This window comes from Bactrocera tryoni, chromosome 3, assembly GCF_016617805.1.
Source record: "Bactrocera tryoni isolate S06 chromosome 3, CSIRO_BtryS06_freeze2, whole genome shotgun sequence".
In the NCBI taxonomy this organism is placed as follows: domain Eukaryota; kingdom Metazoa; phylum Arthropoda; class Insecta; order Diptera; family Tephritidae; genus Bactrocera; species Bactrocera tryoni.
The window spans coordinates 33,744,676-33,772,606 of record NC_052501.1 but is presented as its reverse complement, the minus strand read 5'-3'; the positions used below and the strand labels follow the sequence as shown (position 1 = coordinate 33,772,606).

Sequence of the window (27,931 nt, the reverse complement as noted above, 5' to 3'; positions counted from 1 at the left end):
AAGGCAAATGTCATACAAATTTTCTTCCATAAATTAAATTTTCAAAAAGGCCTGTGATTCTCTAAGTCGCTAGCAGTAAACGGCTGTTAAAAGTCGCCGCGTGTATTTATCCCTTGAAATATTACAGATTATATTGAAATTTGTTTAGCCGGATTTATAACAGATGATACTGTATAACCGAATATTACATATCCAACGAATGTGACTTCTAATATACAATCGCCCTCCAAAAAAGATGTAATGCATTCCATGCATGAATGTTAATACAACTGATGATCACTACAAAGTACTAAACATATTGTAATCACTTTGAACTGAAGCAAATAATCAACAAGTAAGGAAGGGCTAAGTTCGGGCGTCACCGAACATTTTATACTCTCGCATGATAAAGTGATAATCGAGATTTCTTTATCCGTCATTTACATATTTTTCAAATACCGTATTTGTGTAAAGTTTTATTCCGCTATCATTGTTGGTTCCTAATGTATATATTATACAGAGAAGGCATCAGATGGAATTTAAAATAGCGTTATATTGGAAGAAGGCGTGGTTGTAAACCGATTTCACCCATATTTCGTACATGTCATCAGGGGGTTAAGAAAATATTATATACCGAATTTCATTGAAATCGGTGAAGTATTTCCTGAGATATGGTTTTTGGTCCATAAGTGGGCGACGCCAAGCCCATTTTAAATTTTTAGAAAAAGCCTGTGTTCAGCTTCCTTCTGCCTGTTCTTCCGTAAAATTTAGTGTTTCTGACGATTTTATTTAGTCGGTTAACGCACTTTCAGTGATTTTCAACATAACATTTGTATGGGAGGTCGGCGTGGTTATTATCCGATTTCTTCCATTTTTAAACTGTATATGGAAATGCCTGAAGGAAACGACTCTATAGAGTTTGGTTGACATATCTATAGTAGTTTCCGAGATACATATGTATAAAAAACTTAGTAAGGGGCGGGGCCACGCCTACTTTTCCAAAAAAATTACGTCCAAATATGCCCCTCCCAAATTTCACTTTAATATCTTTATTTATGGCTTAGTTATGACACTTTATAGGTTTTCGGTTTTCGCCATTTGGTGGGCGTGGCAGTGGGCCGAATTTGCCCATATTCAAACTTAACCTTCTTATGGAGCCAAGAAATACGTGTAACAAGTTCCATCATGATATCTCAGTTTTTACTCAAGTTACAGCTTGCACAGACGGACGGACAGACAGACATCCGGATTTCAACTCTACTCGTCACCCTGATTACTTTGGTATATATAACCCTATATCTGACTCTTTTAGTTTTAGGACTTACAAACAACCGTTATGTGAACAAAACTATAATACTCTCCTTAGCAACTTTGTTGCGAGAGTATAAAAGTATATGTTCAGCCAACAATTACAGAATACAAGTTTATTGTGCATAAGCAAACCTTTATGTGAAGTAAATAAGTCCAAGTGTGAATAAATCTGTATTGTACAGCTTTTTGCAAAATTTTGCGTTTTAATGAATGATGCTATAACTTGAAGTCTCTCTAACTCGAAGTTTTTATGCGGATTATGATGATTCGAGTTAGAGTAGTTCAACTGTATTTTGTTTTTTTGGGTGTGTTTCGGAAGGAGGCTCTAAAAGTATATTTTTTACAAAACTTGTATAGAAGCATAATGGAAGTTAATTTTCGTATTCAGCGCACCAAATGAGTCCAATAACACTTTTTATCGAAGTACTATTACTTTGTACACAATACATATTCGATAATTTATTGAGCATATGGCAACCTTAGCGAAACTACTTTTCCGTGGATGCTTACACTATAATATAAAGTAAATTAGCACAAACTGGTTTATTTATTATATATATATTTATATATAGTATAGATTGATTAACTTAAAAGGTTATTTTAACATGAAAACTTAGTTCATATATATACATATGTATGTATGTATATAATACTCATACATTGTTTGCATGCTTCGTTACGAATGCGCACAATGTCGAATGTGCATTTGGCATAGGTAAATATTTCTTCATAAGTATTCATACATCTCTCGCATAATTTTAATATTTTCAATTCTAATTTTTAAGGCGAAATGTCGATATATATTTTTTCAATTTATTTGGCACAAATGAGTTTAGTAAATATGTTTCATTTTTGTACATAGTACTTATGTAATAAAAGACAATATATGTAAGTAAATTTATTTTGATTATATGAGTAAATTGTTTCACTTATTTTAGCTACATACATATATATTAAGCATATACATTGTTACTAATACGTACTATATATTTAAATTTGATGAGCAATAGATCTTTTGATTTGAATAATTTAATTCTTAAGGTAAAAATAATAATATGAACTTGGCGTTAACTTTTTATAGCTAAACTAGACCGTGGACTTTCTAACAACTTTGTAGACATAGCGCAATTAGTAGGAGGTGAGTTCCCATACATATGTACGTATGTCATTTGAAACTGAAACATCTAGACGTACATCACAAAGTATAATAGACACGCAGAAAAAATCGGCTAGTTTAAAAAATTAAAATGAGATGCCACCGAGAGCGATCCAGCAAGTAGCTTCAAAATAGACCACGATATGATGGATTTTTATTGATTTCACTCACAACTTGAATTCGGGCTTACGCGACGAGCACCTTATATAGAATTTTCGCAATACGAAATTTTCAGAAATGTATTGAACGAAACACGATAAATTTACGATCATTGAAAATAATTTGGTGGTAAGAAAAAAGTGTGCTTCATGAAATTCTTTATTTTTATACAGTTTTTAAAATTTGTAGGAAATATCTGTGAAAGAATTTTACGTGCCTTCTTCTAAATTTTACAAGCAATTTAAATTGATCAGTCTACATTCAACAAATTGTTAATCCAATATTTCTGCTAATACATACATACATATATGGTATAGCTGTTATCAAATTATATAACCGATAAGTCAGTGTTGGCTTCTAATACCAATACTAGAAAAAAAAAATTAAATTTAAACGCTTTAGTAACTAGCTGATACCAACTACACTATTTACATACATGTAATTGATAATAATGCATTACTTTTTCTGGTGTATGTTGACGATATGGTAACCACATTAATAAAACATAATAAAACACATTTGGGCTGAAAACACTATTGAACGACAAATGGTTGTTAACGGGTTATAGTCCACATTTGATTATATCTGAAAATAAAGAGAGTATGTCATTTTAAACTGGGTGGAATAAAATTGATTATAATGATAAATATAAACAAGTAAGGAAGCGCAAAGTTCGGCTGTAACCGAACATTGATGCTTTCGAAATTCGTAAAGCTCAAAGGCGGGCAATTATACTATAAATTATATAATATAAATTACTTTATATTAAAAATGTTTTGAAAGGGCTTAACATTCATTACCCGAAGAAAACGAATGGTTTACAATAAAATCGGTATCTTATTAACTTATGTATATTCTATGTCGTAGACTTTAGTGCTGAACACAAAGAGAGCGACAGCTGACAAATATTAAAATACACACGTTCTTATGGACACAGTTATTTAGCCAGCTGCATGACTACACGACAGCAGGCACTCAGTTGTCACTCTCGCTAATTTAAAAATATTTTTAAATTTGCCGACGACAGTAGAGGAGTAGGGATGCCACTAATATGTAAAATGTAAAATTATTCAAAGCTCTTGCAAACCTGACGTTATTTTACAACGAGAAGCATGAAATAGTCCTGTTATATCATTTGTAATAACAATTGATATTTTAAAATAAAAACAAATAAATTTGCTTATTTACTTATTTTTTGCATAAAAAATTTCACTTTGAACAAAATATTAAAATTTCATTGAAGTGAAAGGTATTAGCAGGGATAAAGGGATGTCCAACTTATGCCAGTGTGCGAGCGCCTCAAAATTAGCAGTTTTTATAACATTTTCCATTCTAACAAGATCGGACAAAATAATAATTTTTGTGCATTTAAATTAAAACACCCAACATTTAGTACAAAAAAAATTACTATATAGTGGTTATTTTATATGCGGAGAAATTATTTAAATCTTTTATGGAATGTTAAAACAACTGACTTTTGACCTTTCAATACCCATTAAAAGGATTTAAGCTTTTTAGCTGTCAATTAATAAAAGTGTTTAATCATTTTCCATTGAAAATGAATACTATGATGCAACACATTGTAAAATGTTTCATCAAAATCATTTAAATTTCACTTTTTCTTTAATTTTCATTGCTTTACATTTTTAATTAGTGATCATGAACGATGCAACAAATCCCTCCGTTTACATATTTTTTTGGTAAGATTTCAATCCGGCCATCGCTCGTTTCCAATATAAACTCTTGTATCTGAACATTTTAAGAAAAAAATTTTAATTTTAATTTTGCTTAAATCGGCTGTTAATAGCGCCCACTTCTATTTACAACAGGATAATGACCCAAAACACCCGTCTTATCTTGTACGTGCAGGGTTGCTATGGAATTAAAAATAACTCCATAGGTCCCGCAATCACCATACATTAATCCTATTCAAAATATCTGGAACTCTTTGGAAAACCGTATTCGAAAACATCGAATATCATCAAAATAAGGCCAAAAAGCTGGATCATGGACTTAGTGGGTCAAAATATCCGGAAATAATACTAGAAATTGAGTGGGGAGCATACATCGATGTCTTGGGAGAATAATAGCAGCAAAATGAAGGCAAAAAACAGCTAAAACTATTGCAATTACTTTTGATTTATATAAATAATCATTAGTGTACGTAAACTTTTTTGATATAAATTATGCCCATTTTTAGCTTTAGCATTAATTTTTTTTATTTGTGTAAAAAAAAAATATTTTGATATGCTAAATTTAATGTTAAATATACATCTTTTGAAATGGATTTACGAGGTGTGTTCAAAAAGTGTCGCGAATTTTGAATTTTCGCGTGTTACGTATATTCGAATTTCGAATTTTTTGTGGCGTTATGTTGGTACTCATATCTCTCACTTATGCCGACAAGCTCGGCCATTTTGAATGTTCATTTAATTGTTGACAGCTGCTTTGCTTGCACGTGTTTAGGATCGTCTTCGATTTTTACCTTTTCAAAAAAATGGATCAAAGAACCTGTATCAAATTTTGTGTGAAAAACGAAGTTAAGTGCGCGGATGCATTCCGAATGTTGACTGTGGCATACGGAGAAGCTACCTTGGACCGAAGCAACGTTTATCGGTGGTACAAAATGTTCTCAGAAGGCCGAGAAGATGTGAACGACGAAGAGCGTGCCGGACGCCCGAGCACTTCAACAACAGACGAAAAAATTAATGAAGTGGAGAAAATGGTATTGGCCAATCGTCGAATCACCGTTAGAGAAGTTGCTGAGGACCTAAACATGTCGATTGGCTCGTGCCATTCGATTTTTATCAATGATTTGGCCATGAGACGGGTCGCCACGAAATTCGTACCAAAATTGCTCAATTGTGACCAAAAACAGCATGGCATGTACATTGCTAATGAGATGTTAAATTTTGTCCGCGACGACTCAAATTTGCTCCAGAGGGTCATAACTGGTGACGAATCGTGGGTTTATGGTTATGACGTGGAAACCAAAGCTCAATCATCTCAATGGAAGCTGCCGCACGAACCAAGACCGAAAAAAGCGCGCCAAGTTCGGTCGAATGTGAAAGTTTTGCTGACAGTTTTCTTCGATTGCAGGGGCGTGGTGCATCATGAGTTCTTGCCACAGGGAAGAACGGTCAATAAGGACAAAAATTGGCTTTTGCACCACGATAACGCCCCTGCTCACACATCGTTGCTTGTGCGCGACTTTTTGGCCAAAAACAACACACTAATGATGCCGCAGCCACCGTATTCCCCAGATCTGGCCCCCTGTGACTTTTTCTTGTTCCCTAAATTGAAGAGGCCCATGAAAGGACGACGTAACGCTTCTCTTGCCGAGATAAAGACGGCATCGAAGGAGGAGCTGAAGAAGATAAAAAAAAATGATTTTTTGAAGTGCTTCGAAGATTGGAAAAACCGATGGCACAAGTGTATAATATCTCATGGGGATTACTTTGAAGGGGACAAAATAGATATTCATGAATAAATAAATAATTTTTGAAAAAACACAAAATTCACGATACTTTTTGAACACACCTCGTATTCATTGTCGTGTCGTAAAAACTTTTTTGGTCCACTGTATATCAATAATTTGAAGATGTTTCTTATATAATTTTAGCTGACGCGAATTAATATATAGCAGTAAAATTAAGTTTAATTCTTTCGCAACATATTTAAATATAAATATTTGCCACCACCTAAAGGAAATTCGCGAGCTTGGTTCTTGCAAGTAGCAAGAGTATAAAATGGTTGGTTGCACCCGAACTTGTGTAGATCAGGAAAAATTCAACCAAAAAAATTTGGAATCAAAGTATTAGGTATCACTGTCTAGATAGATTTCATTCATATTCTACTTAAAAAATATCACACAAAGGCTTTAACATCAGCTGGAAAGTCGGAAATCAGTATATCAGGTAGAGTGGGATTAGGAGAAGGTTTGAATTGATTGAAGTAACTATTCGCAATACTCACATATGGTATTCTCGAGAACATGTTTCCAATTAAACTATTGTACTATATCCAATGCTATAGACGAGTTGAATTCCGAGTGACTGTCTGCCTGTCTGCCCGTCCGTCCGTGGAAGGGATAGTTTGGCTAAAAAATTATGTATCTTGATGGAACTATTTATTTTGGCTGAACATTTTTTAAAAGTGGACGAGGACCCACCCTGTAATCACAACCCTTATAGCTATTCCAACAAACTTGGTGGAATGAAGTATTTCAAGCATTTCAATATTTTCTGTGAATATCTCCTCATACATACATATACAGCTATGGACACATAAATAGAACACTTGGTCATCAAATAAGAAAACATTTTTGTATTCCTTAAGTTTATCACTTACGTATTTAAAGAGTAATGCGTTTCATTTTCACAATTATTCACTTTAATATATGTATGTCGACTGGTGCGTTAGAATCTGCTATCTTTATCAATTGTCCAGTGAGAATTTCATGACATTTCATTGATTGGAAGTGAAGTTATTGCGTTTTAAGTATCAGTATGTTTGTGTTATCGGTACGAAAGTGAGCTTCGAACAAAGAGCCAATATTACATTTTGTTTTAAAATTGGTAAAATTTTTACCGAAATATTTCAATTGATGAAACAAGTTTATGGCGAAGATTGCCTATCCCGAGCAGTGGTTTCAACGTTTTCAAAGTGTTCGTGAAGACATAAATGACGATCAACATGTGGGCCAATCAAAATCCGTGATCACCAAAAATTCCATCGCAACTGTGCATGAATTCATCAAAAATCAGCCGAAATCAGCATTGAAATTCATGGAAATGGAATTGAACATCTCCAAAACATCGATTTATCGCATTTTGACCGAACATTTGAGCTTACGAAAGGTGTGTGTACGGTTTGTTCCGCACAAATTGACTGACGACCAAAAATTGCTCAGAATCCAACATTCGAAGGACATCATTAAAGAGGTCAAAAAGGACAAAAACTTCATTTACTATATTGTGACCGGTGACGAAACGTGGTGTTTCCAATATGATCCCGAAACGAAACGCCAGAGTGCTGAATGGAAGGCACCGGACGAGACGAAACCCAAAAAATCGCGCATGGAGAAGTTAAAAGTGAAGACAATGCTGATTTGTTTTTATGATTCCAAAGGTATAGTCCACAAAGAATTTGTTACACCCGGCCAAAACGTTAATGCGGTATTCTACCTTGGAGGTTTGATTTGTGCGCCGTATTCGACGTGTTCGGCCCGAATATCGCGAAATGAAAGTTGGCGTTTGTTGCACGATATGCGCCGTCTCATCGATCGACGCTTGTGACCGATTATTTGACCAAAAATCACATTTTAACCATTAACCACTCCCCGTATTCACTTGATATGGCACCGTGCGACTTCTTCCTTTTCGGAAAAATGCATTTTCCCCTGAAAGGAAAGCGTTATGCAGACGTAGAGGCCATTCAAAAGGCTTGCACCGGCATACTGGCGGTCATACCGGCCAACGAGCTATAATACTTGTTCGACATGCTTTTGGGCCGTGCAAAAAGCTGTATTGAAGCAGAAGGAGACTATTTTGAATAAAATAATTTGATTTTGTTGAAAAAAACCATTTGTTCTGTTTTTTTTTTTAAGGTCTTTTTTTACTTTGGAAAACACTGTGATATTAACTATGGAAAACGTCAACCGGAGGATCGAAATTCTTTGTAGTAGGGATATGAGGTTTAGATCATTGGTTTCATTAAAATTTCTGATGTTGACCATTGAACGGTTTAAAGTCAGGTGGAAAAACGGAAATCATTATATGGGGTGCTTAGGCGGCTGAGAAAGCGACGGGCTTTTGCCTTAATTTGGACATTGCCCAGGTTTGCCGGAAATCAAGCTAAGTAAACCGTTATAACCCTAAAAAATTCAACCACGCCCCTTCCCTTCCTTTTCTTGCTCATAGATTGCCTTAAAAATTTTTCACTTTTTTGTTATTTTTTTGTTTTCAAAAATTATCTACCCTGGGTAAATGGAATTAAATAGAATACACAGTTTTTAGACTTTCGATTGTAATTTTTTATTGAATCATAAAGTATATGGATAGGATTATTTATTGAATAACATATCTGACAAACGACCTGTGTGGCATTCCATACACATACGCACTCGTTTGTCGAAATTTCATCCTTAAAATCAAGCGTCGTTGTAGCCTTGTTACAATAGACCTGTGATTTTAAATAACCTCATGAAAATGAATGTAATGGTGTTAAATCACACGATCTAGGAGACCAATTGTGATCACCACAACGAGAGAGTACATGACCTGATATTGGACACATCAACATCATCCAAAGGTGGCAAAAAGAACTGGGTAATCATGTCGCGACATCTAACACAATTAGTAGTCACTGCTTGTCTAGCCACATTTCTAAAAAGGTATGGCCCTTCCAACTTTTAGATATCATTTTTGTAGTATGATTTGTCTTCCCAGCGCGCATTCTTTTAAGATCTGAGAACAGGAAGTAGCTCCTGGGGCCAGATCTGGTAAAACATTGCGGATGCGGATGCGGAAGCAATTCGAAGCCCAATTCATGGATTTTTGCTATCGTTTTCACTGACTTCTGAGACGGTGCACTGTTTTGGTGGAACGACACTTTTTTCCAAATGCGATAATACATAATGCTACTTAATATTCGCTGTTGATGGTCCTTCCCAAAATACAGACCACGTTGCCTGCCGACAATTGCGTTTTATCTCGCTTTGTAGCGTGTTCATCGTGTGCATTGGATTTCGGAGTAAAATGATGAAGCCATGTCTTACCCATTGTCAGGTATAGTCGCAAAAACTCTGGTTTATTACGCTTGAACATCTCCAAACCATGCTCCAAATCATCAACTTATCGTTGTTTTTGGTCAAAAGTTAGCATGCGAGGCACCCACAGAACTCTCTCAAACCCAACTATTTGTGAATGATATGATGTAAATGTTCAGTTGATATCTTTAGAGTTCCTACTGTCTTGAGCAACTTCACTTTGCGGTCATTAAAAATGTTTTTGGGGACTTTTGTGATGTTTTCGTAGGTAACAACTTATTTTGGACGTCCACTGCGTTCACCGTGTTAGGTGCTCATTTCACCAAGTATAAACTGGTCATCAAAGCAAGTTTCTGCTTCAACAGTATTTTTTTTCGTTTCAAAAAACAATATTTTATCAACACGCGAAATTCTTTTTAAGACTTTTTTTCTCAATAACAAAAGTTGCTTTACTCAAAATAATATAATTCATAATAATTATCTGACAGCCGTTAAATTTGTATTGTTATGGTATATGGATTTAATTTAAGTAGCGCCATTCAAGTGTCAGCCGGGACTTCTCAATTATGCCTTCGGCCCAGAATCCACTTGGTGAAACGTTGTTAATGCATTTGTTTTTCAAAAAATCATATGTGGGTTCTCATAACCCCAAAAGCCGCAACTTTGGCGATTAATTTGATGGGTTTGCCATCATGGTGAAAATGTACATTATCGCTTAAGATGATTTTGCTCCAAGAATCATAATCCTTTTGTTAAAGAAATTTGAAATATTGTTCAATAATGAAGACACGTTGTTCCATTCATGCAACGCTGCATTTTTACTAACCCTAAACTGAGAGCTGTCGATTTGTTTTTTTTTAGGGTTTGACAACGCTTTAGTACATATGTAAATAGCGGCAAATTTAATCTTGCGTTAATTTTTGGACACCCTTTATAAAAATTAACAACGAGTTTTACACTTCTCAAAATATTTTAAAAATATGAAAATCAAACATGTATCTTATCGTTCTGGATAGATTGTATTATTTTAATCTCAAGAGAATGAACCACCCGAGGTTATGTAGTCCCGACTACCATTGTAACACCAGTCCTTGTTTCTTTTGATAAATATCGCAATTTTCATATTAAATTAACTTAAATGTGTATTTGTTCATTTTATTCAGTTTGTCGGAAATTGCAGACATATACATTCTTGCTTACCAATTAGCTTAGTTTTGGTCGCCGAATATTTAAAATATCGTCTGCTGCGATAAAAGTCCATATCTGAATGAAATATGAAAGAATCACACAAAGCAATTAACTTGTCTCAAAAGGGGCAGTTGCTAAGTGAAGGACCGTCCACTCATTTGTGTAAACATTTTAAAGCTACAAGAAAGCGTGTGGGCAGGATCCAAGCAGCGGAAGGAAGGCGGAGGATGATGCACTAATGTGGCTTGTTGAAAGAACAATAGTAAACTTTATCCATTGTCTGTCAGGAACTGTAAGTGCTCGCACATAACTTTTGCAGTGTGGCTTTGGGCGAAAGAGAAAGCCACACAAAGTGGCTGAAATAAGTTATTGAGCCCTGGCAAGCGGCATGACAACTAATTGCTTGAACACTGTTATGTTGTTTCCATTGTTGCTACTTTGAGTAATTTTAGTAAACAACGTTGGCTAGTGTTATTGCAGCTTTCCTGACCGCATACACCTACTTGCATAGAGCTATTTGATTTCAGCGTCTACTTGAAATCAATTAATCGCATCTTTGTTCACTTACTCAATGGGAAATAAGTAAAGTGATAATCACTTTAATCTCAATCCAAAAGGGACTAATGAGTTACGAGTAGTTTCTATTGTGGATGTTTTCAACTTAAACTCAGAGGATACATTCTTTCAAATTTAATGGAGCATTTTAAAGCAATATTGCAATAAAATATTTTTTATTACATTATATTCGAATCGATTATGAAAATAATTAAATTTAGAGAGATACTAATGTTATTCATTCTTTACTTTTTTGTTGACATAGAAAGTGGAATGACATCTTTATCACATATTATACAAGATGTCATTTTTATGATTGGTTCGTCTTGTGGGCGTATAATGTGACGGAAGACTTCTTCTTCTTCTTCTTAATTGGCGTAGACACCGCTTATAGCATTGACAGACGGCAGCGTTAAACCAGATTAATTGCATTTTTCGGGATGAATTCAGGAGTTACCACAGCTAACTCCGTTGCTGAATCCAAAAATAACTCTCAAAATTTTAGGGACTTTGTGAGATTTTCGTTGGCAACATTGTTAAAAATGGCCAATTTTCATCTATTGTGAATGAAATACAAGCAATCCTGACAGCTGTTTATCAAATTCTCAATATAATATCAATAAAACTTCTATGTTATGATGCAGTTTTAAAAATAATGTGTTGATATGTTTTTGTAATAAAAAATGGTTTGGTAAAAATTGGTCGGCTAACAACCGTAATGTTTATCTTCTACCAATTTTCATTGAAAATATTATAAAAAGGACAATGAGCTGTTTATGAGAGTTTCAAACTCGCATAGTTGCCGTCTGTCACCTACACGATTATAGCCGAGTTAACAACAGCGCGCCAGTCGTTTCTTATTTTCGCTACGTGGCGCCAATTGGATATTCTAAGCGAAGCCAGGTCCTTCTCCACTTGGTCCTACCAACGGAGTGGAGGCCTTCCTCTGCCTCTGCTTCCTCCTGCGGGTACTGCGTCGAATACTTTCAGAGCTGGAGTGTTTTCGTCGACTTCTTCTACATCACTTTCGAAAAAAGCTTGGGAGATTTCCTAAGCAGATTGGATGGCCATTCAATCTATAACTTGAGAGTCAAACCACGTCTTGTGCATCCAATTATTTTACATTATTCTGGTTCTATATGCTCACACATTACGTATAATTTCATGCTTTTCTTGTGGCACAAATGTCGGAAGCTTAGCGCATCCTGCGTTGGGATAGAGCAATGGGGGACAAAAAAAATCAATATCTGCAGAACGGCATAAATGATTTTTTTTTGCTGATTGTTATTAAAGCTGAATCTTTTCCGCGTTGTGTCACGTACTTTCCAAATTTTTAGCGGGAAAAACGCATGAAAAATTTCAATTGTTTAAGAAAAGTGTATGGAAAAATTATTATTATTTAAACAAATTGATCGTGAAAATAGATCTATAATATAGCACAAACATTTTACTTTGAGTTCAAAAATTTCATCGACTTATATGCAGTAGTTTATGGGAAAATAATTTTACAAAATAAAAAATTCAACATTTGACGAAATTTCATGTCACGTCTGGTTGCTTTTTGAGTGCTAATTTTCAAAATCGGTGATTTGCAAAACTTTCTGGTTTCACTTGACGTGATTTGATGCTTGAGTGAAAATTGAGGTATTTGATGGCTTGAGTTATGCTCTGCTCTAAGGAGGTGCAATCGAACCAGTAGCATGACCATAAAAGGCTGTTCGTCGACAATTTCTAAAGTGACATAACTACTAAACATGAATTTGATAGAAATTATCTAAGTACAGAGATGGATATGTGACTTAGAAAGTTCTAAAATATGGGCGTGACTTTTCCCTCTGAATAATTTCTTTGCGAAATATGATCACATATGTATGTCATGCATAGAAAGCTGAATCCTCGCTTGTAACGTAATTTAGGAGTGCAGAAGAAAATGAACATTAAAAAATTTAAATATTTCCATTTTGTTGACTTGACTGAGGAACAATCGTATACAGGTGATAGTGCAATTAAAGAAAACATATTTAAGTTCATGTACGCCAACAATGCGAAATCTGTATTTCATACTACACATACTATGTACATATGTATGCGTGACAATGCGGTGTTTCAAACAGTTTCAATGCTTGTCCCGAGCACTGCCAAATAGATCGTTTTCGATTATTTGCATTCGACGAGCAAACGACAATTGGTGCAGCGGTCTCTCGTGGTGGGTGATATATTGCCACTCAATTGCTAGTGAAGACACTTATTCCCTCTTTTCTCGATGACAGTAAAACGCATGAAGAAAACAACATAAATAAAATAAATCTATGATAAATACAATGTCCGTCGCAAAAGAAACAGAACTTTTTAAATATAACTGTTTCTGGTGGCGCCACCTATTGGTGGGTATATGAAATAACAAGTTTGATCTCTTGCTGACATTTCGTAAAAATTTTAAGACAATTGGATAACTACAATCGATGTTATCGATCAAAAAGTGACAGCAGCTTTTGGTCATCGGTCGTAAAATGCAAAGAGCAAATTTTATTTTAAACTTGGGAAAACGTTTACTGAAACATTTAAAATGATGAAAAAAGTTTATGGTGATCAGTGCCTGTCCCGGAGTAATGTGCATGAGTGGTTTAAGCGATTCAAAGCAGGTCGTGAGGACCTCTGTGACGATCCGAAGTCGGTCGTCTTCAAAAGTCAAAAATAAAGACAATGCTGATTTGTTTTTACGATTCCGAGGGTATTGTATACCGAGAGTTCGTCCCACCTGGCCAAACGATTAATGCTGTGTTTTACCTCGGTGTTATGAAGCTTCTTTTGTCACGCATTCGTCATGCTCGACCACAATACCGTGAGGCAGGGTCCTGGCGCTTTTTGCACGACAATGCGCCGTGTAATCTGTCGATGCTTGTCACTGATTTTTTGACAAAAAACTCCATATTAACCATTAATCACTCACCCTACGCCCCTGATCTGGCACCCTGTGATTTTTTACCTATTTGGAAAACTTCATTTGCCCGAAGGCGACGACCGATATTCTCAAGAGCATTCCGAAAAATGACCTTAAACACTCGTCGCCTTGGGCGCAACGTTTTGAGGGCGGCAAAACGATCTTCGCTGTTTTTTAAAACTCCAATTCGGGCAAAAACTCCTGAAAATTGTGTCAAAAGTGTACAAGATATAGGGCGAAAATGGGTTTTTTTATGGCTTTTAATAAGATGTCTTGTAAATTTACTATCAATTTCCTCAAAAACCGTATTGTGAGAGTTTTGGAACTTCAGAATTTGCGTGGCCTTCCTAAATTTTATATATGTCCTTAATATCGAAGATATTTAGGTAGGTAGATAAAGGGGGCGGCAGAACATCATTGCCCGGGCGCCCGAAGTTGTAGCTACGCCACTGTCGTTTTTATTGAGGAAATACCCTTACCGAAATTAAATTTCATTTAATACACTATTTTAGGTAAATTCTGAAGAAAAATTATTATAAAACGTTAGCCAGGATTAGCATAGTATATGTAATCTAATTTTCCTATGTCAAGGAACTTCAGGCTCCAAGCCTGTAGTAATGTGTTTCAAATACTTTTTACCGAAAGTTGAATTAGTTTTCAATGACTTCCTCACTATAGTCAGGAAATAATTGAAATTGTAATACCTTCAACACACGATACTTATAGTTAGTTATTCAATGTTCTGAAAGTACAAATTGCAATTACAGCAATTTCACGCATCTCCCACAGAATATAAGACACTGAAATATACTTTTCAGAAAATTATGCCTTAAAATTATAATTAAAATTGCTCTAAAAAGGAATTGTTAGGCCATGAGCTCTTTACGGAGGACTAAAACCGACATATTTTAAGATTTTAATTTGTATTGTTGATCACGTACCACTGTGAACCGCCAACTCTTTGGCTTGCAGCCAATTCAAAGTTCGACGCATACAAGTATATTCTGTCACAAACCTCAAATATGAAAGCGTAAGTGCAAATCTGCAAGAGTTGGCGATGAAAGTAGCAGGTGCACACACGTCGGCAGCAGAGCGAAAACTTTGCATGACTAGGCAAAGGATTTGGAGGCCAAATGTTCAAGGCCTACCGCAATCTTGCCCAGCTGAAGTCTTACAAATGTTTTCACTAAGATGAAAAATACTTAATCCACCTTCAAAATCAGATGTATTCGTCATTGCAGAAATCACCAATTTTAATTCAAATATATGAAACATACGAAATACAAGTGCAAGTGTTATCAGGGTCACGCGAGAGTACGCAACGAGCTTTCAAAGCGGTGGTACGGCACCGCAACTGGCCGCAGAGGCCGTCCAAGCTCACTGACCGCCATGTTAAATGGAGCTTGATTTAATTAATGCCGCGCACTTCACCACGCACTGGTATTTGCCGCTGCACGCTTTGTGGGAAGCTGCAATGTAGGGGCTGTGTGGTATCACATACAGCGGTCAAGGCGGCGCGCAGGGGACAATGTCGAGTGGAATGTGATTTACTTCCGCTCCCTTGGGATTTATTCAGGGCTTGTAAATATTTAGTTTTATATTTCATGCGAACTCTTGTACGCAGCTTGCTACAGTTTCTTACTGAAGGGACTTACTGACAGTATACAGAGTTTTTTCGGTATGCGATATGTTTGAAAGTCACAGGCTGCATGCAAATACTTTTGTTTTACTTTTCATTAGATGCATGCACCTACATATGTACAAATACAAGTACTGCATATATGCAACTATTGCGGAGGCGAGATCATCGAGAATGTGGAGCACACAATTTTCCTATGTGCGAAATACGACGAAGAAAGGCAATCTTTGAGAAACGCATTCGGGGTAGACCTAACCCCAGAAAATCTAGTGTCTCAAATGGTAGAATCACTAGATAAGTGGAAAGCCGTGTCCGAAGTGGCAGCAAAAATCATGAAACGCCAAAGAGCTGGAGAACAACAACGTAGAAGACTACTCCAAATTCCAACGAACAACTAAGACGCGACACACAAACCATGACTGGAGCAGACAAGAAGATTTTGGTGACAATCACTGTACTAGGGGGGTATAAGACAAACCGAGGTAGGGCCAAGTAAATGCAGCTTGTTACTGCATGCATTAGGACCATCACGTACGTATGAGTAATACTCAACCTTCCTCCCGACGTAATACTTGACGGTGGTACCGGGGGGTTCAGTACAAGACAGTAGGAGGTTTAGTTCGGATTAAAGTTCCACACTAACATGGGTTCAGGCTTTCGATGCTTCCTCCTCGTAAAAAAAAAAGAAAAAAAAAGTACTACACTTGCATACGCTGGTTATGTGCTACATATAGTAGTAGTAAAGTGTTAACAACCCTAAAAAACAAAAAAAAAAAAAGATGACAGTTTAGGCTTAGTTAAAATAACGTGTCATAATTACTTAACAATATTCCAAAAATAAATGTATCCACAACGTGTTCCTGTTTGGTGTGAATTTTGGGTTGAAGGCATAATTGGACCATAGTCTTTTGAAAATGTACTGTTTTAACACCAACAGATTTCTTTTTACAATCGAAAGATTAAATACTATGTTTTCAATTTAATTCCAATTTTGCGTTGATTTTGGGACACCCTTTATAAACATAAATAAGTTTGTGAAATTCATTATCCTTTGTTGAGCGCGTAATCTTTCATGGAGCTCACGATGACTGCCTCATGACTATTCACTAAAAGGACACTTTTGTTTGTATTTCCATAATTTTACAATTGCGAACAATGCGTAAAAACAGTTTGCGTTTTTGCTCGTTGCGGTTTCTGTGTTCTTCTGCGTTCGCTTTCGTCAATTGCGGTTTGCTCCATTTCCTTTACGTTTCCGCTCTTTTTTCAAACATTTACTACACACTTACACACAATCAATTTTGAACGCAGGTTTTGTGGTCTGTCCTTTCTTTCCTCTTGCATCGCCCACTTTTCCAAGCTCTGAGATACATAAATACACAATATCCTTTGTTGGCATTTCGTGTCGCCAGAAATTAACCCTGAATGAAGTAAATACTCTGAGACTCATTTTAAGCTCATAGACATTGAGAATTGCTTTGTCGATTTGATGCCAGTCCTTTCGAGAAATTATATTGCTGTGAAACACACTCACCCCTCAAATTAACGTCAGCTACTGTGGAAAATTGTCCTACATACGAAATGTAGCGGTCAGGTTTTATGGCTTTTTTAATGGCAATGTTGGTTTTTTGGCTTGAATGGCTTTGTAATAGTTTTTTTTTTAAGAATTGAAAAGTTCTTTACCCAATTAACACGATATTATGTATGAGGTATAAGGAAGATGGATAGAGCAGTGTTGCTCTAAGTAATCTCTTTATTAAAAAATTGTATTTCTGGTTTGAACGACAATATTTTATAATTCCACGCAAAAAACGACCTCATACAGCGCTATAATCCTGCGCTTAGCTAAATTTACTAAAAGAGAAAATGCTTATTTTATACTCTTGCAACCAGTTGCTACAGAGCATCATAGTTTTGCTCACCTATCACGGTTGTACGTAGCACGTAAAACTAATCGAGTTAGATATAGGGTTATTTATATTTATATAAATGATTAGGATGACGAGAAAAGTTGATATCCGGGTGACTGTTTGTCGGTCCGTGCAAGCTGTAGCTTGAGTAAAAAATGTTAATGAAACTTTACATGCCGGTTTCTAAGTACAAAAAAATACGAGTTCTCATATTCTTAGTGTACAGTGTAAAAAAAGGGGGAAATCGAACTACAATCACGCCAACTTCCCATATAACACAAATTAAAATTCCATTTGATTCTTTCAGTTTTCAGTATACAAATAAAGAAGTAATTAATATAACGGGATAAAATTTTGCAGTAATAATTCCCACAAAGTAAGCCATCTTATTACTCTAAATACTGAATATGTGTACCCCAGTATCTGTAGTTGAATTTTGACCGAAAATATCATTCAATATGTTAGATATATAATTGCAATTTAGGGATAATATTTCTCTGGCAATGGTGTGTCTGTATGTTAAAAATGGGTTGAATTGGGCCAATACTGCCCTTAGCTCCCATATACCTATTATAAAGTTTTTCGAATTTTCGAGTAACTTTGTACGGCATACAGGTATATCGGCCAATATGTGAGTTATCTCAATGAAAATGAGAGAGCATGTCTTACTCATAACAGTGTATTTTTGTGCCTAAATTAGATAAAATTTAGCAAACACTTGACATAGCTCCTTTATAATTAATATCAGGCTTTTCGAACATCCGGCTGATATTACTCTATATGATTGGTTTTTTAGTTAATAGTATGTGGTATTGGGATAAATAGATAAAATCGGGTCTATACTACCCCAACAGTATTCTACATAAAATGATATTTGTTTTTCTAACAAACTTTATGTGTCTATCAGTATAGGAGTTATTTCTAGCATATGTATACATATATAAAATTGCTTGGATTTCGATCGTCTGGTTAACGTTTTACACCGAAAAGTATTGCCCCGTCTTTGATTCTTGCAAGTCGTAAGAGTATAAAATGTTCGGTTGCACCCAAACTTAGCCCTTCCTTACTTATTTTATATATAGTCTGTATCTAAACAATAAATAAAATGTTTATTTATATTGTATTAATTTATTTTATTTTAATGACTATCTATCACTTTTCCTTTCCAAATATCAGTTTTAGGTTCTTCCGAGATGTTTATTCCTTAACGTCGCGATTGAAAGAAGTAAATCTGTGCACACAATGGGAAATACTTGTATTTATGTATGCATATACTTTCATGCTTTCAGAACACAAAAAATCTAAAATTTTCTTTAACGTGAATTTGCACGACAAACACGAGCAAAGCAGCATAATGATTTAATTAATAAACGTTTGAAAATACTTTGTTAATAGACGGACTCTCGGATTCTTTTGTCCTTCTTTACCGCCAAATTCTCTTTTGGTGTCGTATATTGCTATCCCATAGCTATTTTTTCGAAATCGGCGCAAAAGATAAAATTAAATTTTTCTTTGAAAATCATTATGATTACTTTGTACATATGTATGTATATTTATTCCAGTGAATACATAAGTGATTGATCCTTTTAATCCGGTTGATATTGAACTTTTAGAGTCAGTAGAAGTACAACAAAATTATGTAAATCTAAGGAAGGTCAAGTTCGGGTAGTGTCGAATATTAAACAACTTTGTCATAAGCCTTGACGGTATGAATTTAGAAATATTAAAGCTCCCCACCGATGAGGTGAAGGTTTTCGATATTTCTTCTTCATAAAAAAAAAAAAAACATTTAAGCTTTTTTTATCATGTTTATACCCTTGAATTATTTACAGAATATCTTTTACATATAATCAAAGAAAAAGATTTGGTGAGTATTTGCTAAAAATATAAGATACAAATTAGAGAATTGATAAATAAAATTACATTTATTTGCATAACTTTATATTAAATTTAAGCCAAAATGACCAATTGTCCAAATCCAACAAAAACTGTTCAAGCCTCTAGGTACCGAATATTTTGAAATCAGCACCTATAGTTGACTTTTTACCACAAGCAACGGTCAATGTGTAAGATATACCTGTACAATTGAAATTCAGGGATAATCCTTTCCTGACAGTGGTATATCTATCTGTCAAAAATGGGTTGAATCGGGTCATATGATCTCAGTGAAAATGAGGTAATTTACTGCTAACAGTGTTTCTTTGAGCGCAATATAAATGAAATTGGGCGAAAACTTGACCTATGTAGCTCCCATACAACAAACATCCGGATGACTTTACTCCATATGATTGGCGATCATATCTTACTGAATCTCAGGGAACATTTTACTAGTATGTAGCATGTTAGTAGTATGTAGTATTGGCAAATATGGATAAATGTTTTCGAATTCGACATAAGGTTTAATAAAAAAACGAAATCAATATTCATATGTAGTATATATAAATAATTGATGGGTTTAGTTCTGGCATTTGCTCTGGACAATTGAGAAATGGAATTTTTTTGTGCGTAAGCCAGTTTTTTTATCACAGTTGCTGTATGATTGAGGTCGTTAGGGTGCATAAAGATCCAATTTACTGCCATAACAGCACAAGTACATATATGGCTCCTTTGTATTCCATAGTAAATCAAGATATACAAATTTATCCATATTACCCTCTATCTTTACTAGTGGCCCAACTCCACGCTATACCGTGTTTTGGTATATCTTGGATTGATTTCTTGGTTTTTCTCTCGACGTACAAATGTCTTTCCATAAGGACCAAACCGGTTTAATTTAGTATTGTCCGTAAAAAGTATCTTTTTCTAAAAATTTAAATCTTTTGATCTGTGACTATAAACCAATGGCAAACGCTCTTTAATATTCTTTTTTGACAATGGCGGTTTTCTTTCTGCTCATACGACCAAACAAATTATTTTCATTTAAAACTCTTCGCACTCTTGCCAACATCCAACGCAGGATTGCTTTTGCCAACAGGTGGTACTTCGGACTGAATAGGCAATTGAAAAGTAAAGTCCTATCTCGACGCACAAAAGCCAAACTCTATAAGTCGCTCATAATTCCCGTCCTGCTATATGGTGCAGAGGCTTGCACGATGACAGCAACCGATGAGTCGACGTTACGAGTTTTCGAGAGAAAAATTCTGCGCATTGGCCACGGCGAATATCGCATTCGATGGAACGATGAGGTGTACGAGATATACGACGACATTGACATAGTTCAGCGAATTAAAAGACAGCGGCTACGCTGGCTAGGTCATGTTGTCCGGATGGACGAAAACACTCCAGCTCTGAAAGTATTCGACGCAGTACCCGCCGGGGGAAGCAGAGGAAGTGGAAGACCTCCACTCCATTGGAAGGACCAAGTGGAGAAGTACCTGGCTTCGCTTGGAATATCCAATTGGCGCCACGTAGCGAAAAGAAGAAACGACTGGCGCGCTGTTGTTAACTCGGCTATAATCGCGTAAGCGGTGTCTACGCCAATTAAGAAGAAGAAGAATAAAATTGAATTTTAAATATAACTTCACAACCTAGAGCAGTTATTTGTTAGACCAAGCAAACAATTTTGAAAAAGTTGGCTTGGCGCCGCCATCTAACCAAATTTTCTGAGTGCAAATTTTATAAGAATTTCTACCGACAGTGTGAAAATGGATGAATTCGAAGGATAACCCCGCTCACTCCTCATATAACGGTACTATTAAAATCTACTAAAAACATGATAAATCAATAAATAAATACGTGAGAGACATTAAATTTTAACACCGAGATGTTATGGACGCCTACTTCCTATTTAGCACAATTTTAAATTCCACTTGAATCGTTCAGTTTCCAGTAAACAAATCAAGAAAAAATTATTATAACATTATAAAACTTTGCACAAATAATGTCTTTAGTGTGTGCCACCTTATGACCAAATTTTGTTTAAATCAAGAGAAAACTGTTGCTCCTAGGTACAGAATATTTAAAATGTCGGTCAATGTGCGATATATATAACTGAAATTCTCTTATAATGGTATGTCAAAAATGGGTTGAATCGGACCAATAGTTCCCTTAACCCTCATATGCTTAATACACCCAACTCTTTTTTTACACGGTAGATACGTTCCTCAGAAATCCGTGTAAAAAAGAGGCGTTTCCTATAGTAAAATTGGGGATACGTTCCTTGTCATCTGAAAACCGTGTAAGATGAAATAAAGAACAATATATATTTACTTCGAAAATCCACGTAAAAAATGTTGAAAACTATAAAATTTCAGATATGCATACAAATTGTATCTTCATTTGGCACTTTATTGAGCATTAAATCTTAAAATACATAATTCATACAGGTGAAAAATTGGTAGATTAAGCAAAAAACAAAAGAAATCTGTTAATCCAAAATTAAGAACAGAAAAATTAGAATAACAAGTAAGGAAGGGCTAAGTTCGGGTGTCACCGAACATTTTATACTCTCGCATGGTAAAGTGATAATCGAGATTTCATTATCCGTCATTTAAATATTTTTCAAATACCGTATTTTTGTAAAGTTTTATTCCGCTATCATCATTGGTTCCTAATGTTTATACTCGTATTATACAGAGAAGGCATCAGATGGAATTCAAAATAGCTTTATATTGGAAGAAGGCGTGGTTGTGAACCGATTTCACCCATATTTCGTACATGTCATCAGGGTGTTAAGAAAATATTATATACCGAATTTCATTGAAATCGGTCTAGTAGTTCCTGAGATATGGTTCTTGGTCCATAAGTGGGCGACGCCACGCCCATTTTCAATTTAAAAAAAAAAACTGGGTGCAGCTTCCTTCTGCCACTTCTTCCGTAAAATTTAGTGTTTCTGACGATTTTTATGAGTCGGTTAACGCACTTTTAGTGATTTTCAACATAACCTTTGTATGGGAGGTGGGCGTGGTATATGGAAATGCCTGAAAAAAACGGCTCTGTAGAGTTTGGTTGACATAGCTATAGTAGTTTCCGAGATATGTACAAAAAACTTAGTAGGGGGCGGGGCCACGCCCACTTTTCCAAAACAATTGCGTCCAAATATGCCCCTTCCTAATGCGATCCTTTGTGCCAAATTTCACTTTAATATCTTTATTTATGGCTTAGTTATGACACTTTATAGGTTTTCGGTTTCCGCCATTTTGTGGGCGTGGCAGTTGGCCGATTTTGCCCATCTTCGAACTTAACCTTCTTATGGAGCCAAGGAATACGTGTACCAAGTTTCATCATGATATCTCAATTTTTACTCAAGTTACAGCTTGCACGGACGGACGGACAGACGGACGGACAGACGGACGGTCGGACAGACAGACATCCGGATTTCGACTCTACTCGTCGCCCTGATCAGTTTGGTATATATAACCCTATATCTGACTCTTTTAGTTTTAGGACTTACAAACAACCGTTATGTGAACAAAACTATAATACTCTCGTTAGCAACATTGTTGCGAGAGTATAAAAATAAGGAAGAAATATTTACATAGCTACATAATTATTCGTCGCTACTTGATAACAAGCGCAATTATTTGCGACAAACTGGACTAAAGTCGGTATCATCGCTGGATATATCTATTTCAGCAATGTACATATCATGCGAACAAAATGTGTAGGTAAGAGTTATCGAATAGGTGGATTTCCCAGTTACTACTGTGTATGTTCATTTCAACAATGGTGCTAAGTGTGGTAAAAACAAACATAATTACAAGACAGTGATCTTGAAACCGTACTAGATTAAAAGTTAAAAAAAAAATTTTGCAAATTAATGCCAATTATATGTATATATATTACACCGTATGCCGTTGACTTAAACGTTTTAAACAACAAGTAAGTTTGAAATGAAATTTCGAGAAATAGATGGAAAATTAAATGTCCAACTCGATTAGCGAATGTTAACCTTCTATAGCTAAAGCCATGCTTGTAGCAGATAAACAAATGTATGAGTCCCTTCTCCTGCCTTAATCTTAGAAAAAAGTAACTTAAACCTTACCTCTGCAACGTTTCCACAAAAGTGCTTCTATCCTCGGCTTTCGCTGCCAGTGTCTAGGGGCATCTCAGTATTGACATCACTTAAACTAAGCCCATTGAAACTTGAACAATTTTCTAGCTCATTGCTCTGTACTGAGTGTAATACATTTTGATTGACGATGTCTATTCGCTCAATGCCATTGGCAGCTTCATCGCCGCCTCTGGCAACCAAGTTGTAACTATCTTGATCAACACCACCGAATTCTCTTGCATTGCAATTTACATCAGGGCAAGTGAAATTGGGCTGTCGTCGCTCCTGGGAACAACTAGACCATTTTTGCTGTTGTCGTTGCTGTATTGTCGATATTCCATTGCCAGTCATCGTATTATCACTGTAGCAATTAGCATACATTACCAGCTCAACCGAGTTGTTAAGCACGTTCGTTGTGTCCTCATCGTACTCATCTGAGTTAGACACTTCAGAGAGGCTGTCCGAATCATCGCAATCGAAGTAGCTGCTCTATAAATGAAAAATATACTTTAAATTTAATATTTTTCTGATCACGAAAAGATTAAATTGACTTTTACTACTATACTGTATCTGCCAGAATACCAAAATGAGACTCTTGACTAACAGACTCACTAAATTACGATTGTGACAATTAGAGACATGAGACAATCGTGACAAGCAGAATACCGGCATTAGTCATAATGTCAAAAATACAATAAAGGAATTGTTTAATAATCTATGTGGAAAACAGATTGACATTAACTTTTTTTGGTAAAGAACATTGTACACATTAAAATATTTGAAATGGTACCGGTCGGTTTTGTGTCGTTTTTGGTCTGGTGGAATTTCTCTTCAAGCTTTAAATGTCAATATTCAACGCGCTATTCATGACAAACGACTTGATTTTTCAGAATCAATCACATAAGTCTTATTGGAAAACCCTGTACATACAGTCAGTGTCAGAGAAATAGAAGTTTTGGAAATTAATTTTTCAAATCCGTTTTCAGTTTTATTTCTAGTATATTAGTTATTCTTACAAATGTTCATTATTAATTGGCAGTCGTAAAAAAGACATTGTTTTAACCGTAGTTGCAAAACAATTAAATGGGTAGAAATTTGCTTTGTACTCTTAAAAAGGGGATTATTTTGATCCTCATAAAAAAGGCGAAAATCGAACTCAGATTGCCAAAATTTTGAATTGTTCGAGGAAAAAAAATATAACGCCATAAATTTGGAACTCCATTGAAAATTTATGGAGCAATAATAAGATGCAGATTACTATTTATATATGCATATATATTTTTAATATTTAATAATATTTACAAGAAATAGTGTTTTGATCAAAACTACGTAATAGCCTTGACAGACGGCAGCGTTAATCCGGATTAACGGCATAATTAATCAGATCCGAATTTGTAGGTGACAGACGGCAGCTATGAGAGTTTTAAACTATAATAAACAGCTGATTGTCATATTTATAATATTTTCAATGAAGATGGATAGAAGATACACATTGCGGTTGTTAGCCGACCAAGTTTGAGGAAACCATTTTATATTACAAAAACGCGTTATTTTTAAAACTGCATCATAACATAACATTTCTTGTTTTATTATTGAAAATTTGAAAAAACAGCAGTGAATGTTGCTTATTTTTCATTCACAATAGATTAAAATTGGCAATTTTTAACAATGTTGCCAACGAAAATTCAGCTAACTCTCTAAAATTTTGAGGATTAAAAGGGAGTTAGCAACGAAGTTGTCTTCACAAACTCTTACATTAATTCAGATTAATGCAGTTAATCCGGATTAACGGGGCCGTCTGTCAATGCTATAATTTAATATTTATAATTGAAAAATATTTGGAGCATAACACGGCAACACACTATAACAGGTTTAAGTATTATAGTTTTTGAGGCATTTGAACGTTTTAGAATTAGGCATTGCTGTTAGCTTGCGTTAGTTTTAGTGAACAATTTAGGATTGGTTACTTGAAAAAACACAAAAAAAAAGCTCTGAAACTATATTTATTCAAACGAATTAATATACATATGTAGTTACATCGTTCTAAAGTTATTTACGACGATGTGTGAAGAAGGACTGACAGGCTTGGCAACATTATCAACTGAATATGCAGTGGAACGAACTCTTAAAACAGTTGTGTACGATTTTTCCAAATTAAGGGCACGAAAATATTTAAATAATTAATTTGTTTTTATTTTACTACTTATTGGAATATTTTTTAATAACTGCGTGTTTTTTTTTTATCACAAATGCATGAATATTTTTCAAAAGTTATATATTTTTTTGTTAAGGTTGTTAATAGGCTTAGAAGGGGCGCACAAGATTGGTCCTGACTCAAAGTGTGCTATTTTACTGTTCATGACTGTAACTTCATAGTTGAAGCTCGTGAAAACATTGCTATGCCCCTACAATGGTATTATTATAGAATTAAATTTGATCATTTGTGCTCATCCCATAAACTATCTAAATTCATTATCTTAATTTATGATTAATTTTTAAAAACTAAAACGAAAGACGTGACAACCACTTTTTTACAACTTAGCAAATCTGAACCAAATTTTTAACTATTCTAAACTACAAGTATTTCGTACTAGATCATCAAGTACACTGGAAACGGAGGCAAATTCGAATATTATATTCGCATTCTGAGTAATGCCTCTCATAACATTGCTTTAAAGTGGCCATCTCGGCAATGCGCGTAAGTGAGATACCTTCATTGCACTAATAGACTAAGGTTTTTCTAGTAATTTACACATATCATTGCTTTTAACGAATACTAGATTTATCTACACTGCGTTCTCATAATTGATAAGCAAGAAATTAAGTGGCCACTTTTAGCGCTGTAGATCTGCTTCCAACAGCAAATAACTTATTAAATACATATACATACATTCTACGACTAAAAGGGAGTAAATTTATAGTATATTCTATTAAGCACGCAGACACTTGTATATTAGTGTCTCATATCTAATGTCCCACTCTGACTTACCTGACATTCGAGGCATCGGCAGTTATCACAAAGTGTGCAAGGCAATCCAAGCAGATCGGATGCTTCCTTGTAAAGCTCGTAATTGGTTTTTTGTTGGTGGGTTGACTTCAACACCTCTAGTTGTTGTGGGGCTTGGTGTTGTTGATTGTTGCTATCACCGCTTCCGCTCCAATTATTCGATTGGTTCTGCTGCTGATGTTTCTTTCTCTCGCTACCCGTTGCATTTGGCTCCATTTTTCCATTCCAGTAATGCTTGACGATGTTGTTTAATGGCCCACAAGTTGCCATTGCGGCCATTGAAGCGGTTAGTGTAGTTGACTCAGCGGTATTTGATTCCTTCACACTTGAGTTGGTACGGAATTCAGTAGGTGTACTGGAACCGGTAAATTCAACACGAACATTGTGGCTGGTACAAAATAAAGTTAAGGGGAAATAATAATAAATTAAAACTTCTAGTTTTAGGAGGGAATGGAAGCTGAAGTACAGTTAAAGATATACATATTTTTTAAAACATAGGTAATAATAGAATATAGATCAATGGCATTTGAAATACTTTCTGTTGAGAATAAAGGGGAGACGAATTGAGCTCATTAGGAAATTCAGTAATTGAAATAAAAAATAAGTTATTTTCATAATTCAATTTAAATATTCAATAGCAAACTCACTTATTTTGGTATTCGTTTTCCAAAATGCATTCGTCGCCGGTCTTCCATTTTTCTTCCTCAATGAATTTTCGGAATTTCGTTTTTTTTGCGATTAGGGAAGGTTTTAAATTAATATTCTTTTTCTTATTGTTGTTATTAGGTTTGTTTTTGCAAATATTTTGCATCGAGTTCGTATCTGTGCATGCACCAGCTGCTCTTCCGCAATAGCAATCGGTGTGCAGTGAATGAAGGCTGTCACAACCACCGGTATTTGCTACATAACTGCGATTGAAGAATTTTTGAAATGCATCCGTAGATGCCAAGCATGTCGGTGCGGGTGGATTTATTGTTGTGGTAGGCGCTGTCGTTACAGGATTTCCGATTGCTTCCGGAACGTCACAAAACTTTCCAAAATGACGCAGTTTATGCTGCGTTGGCCGAGTAGCCGCAGAACAACTGCGATGGCCAGAACTCGTAAGCGCTGCGTGTTGACAATATGACTGGTTTTTACTGATCACGTCATTCGGTTCGATCAAATTTAGGCGGGCAAAGTTCTAAGAAAGCGAAAACGAAATATTAACAGCGATTTTAAATGAAATAATTTGCTGCATAGGAAGAAACATGAGTTTGATAAAGTGAAAATTTAATAGGAATATCATTACTATGGAGGTGAACAAAAAACGAATGTAATTGTCGACTTCT

The 27,931-nt window shown here is 35.3% G+C and overlaps 1 protein-coding gene across 1 annotated transcript in view; it reads right to left on the bottom strand.

Annotated features, from left to right (window-relative positions):
• Positions 1 to 1,586: 1,586 nt before the first annotated feature.
• The window catches only part of LOC120772113, a 34,552-nt gene continuing 8,207 nt past the window's right edge, over positions 1,587 to 27,931 (bottom strand). Inside the window, exons 3-6 of the mRNA XM_040100524.1 lie at positions 27,251 to 27,783; positions 26,586 to 26,991; positions 23,588 to 24,085; positions 1,587 to 3,190 (exon numbers count right to left, since the gene is read on the bottom strand). Coding sequence (XP_039956458.1) covers positions 23,615 to 24,085; positions 26,586 to 26,991; positions 27,251 to 27,783 — 1,410 coding nt within the window. The 3' untranslated portion in view covers positions 1,587 to 3,190; positions 23,588 to 23,614. The remainder of the gene's footprint in view (positions 3,191 to 23,587; positions 24,086 to 26,585; positions 26,992 to 27,250; positions 27,784 to 27,931) is intronic.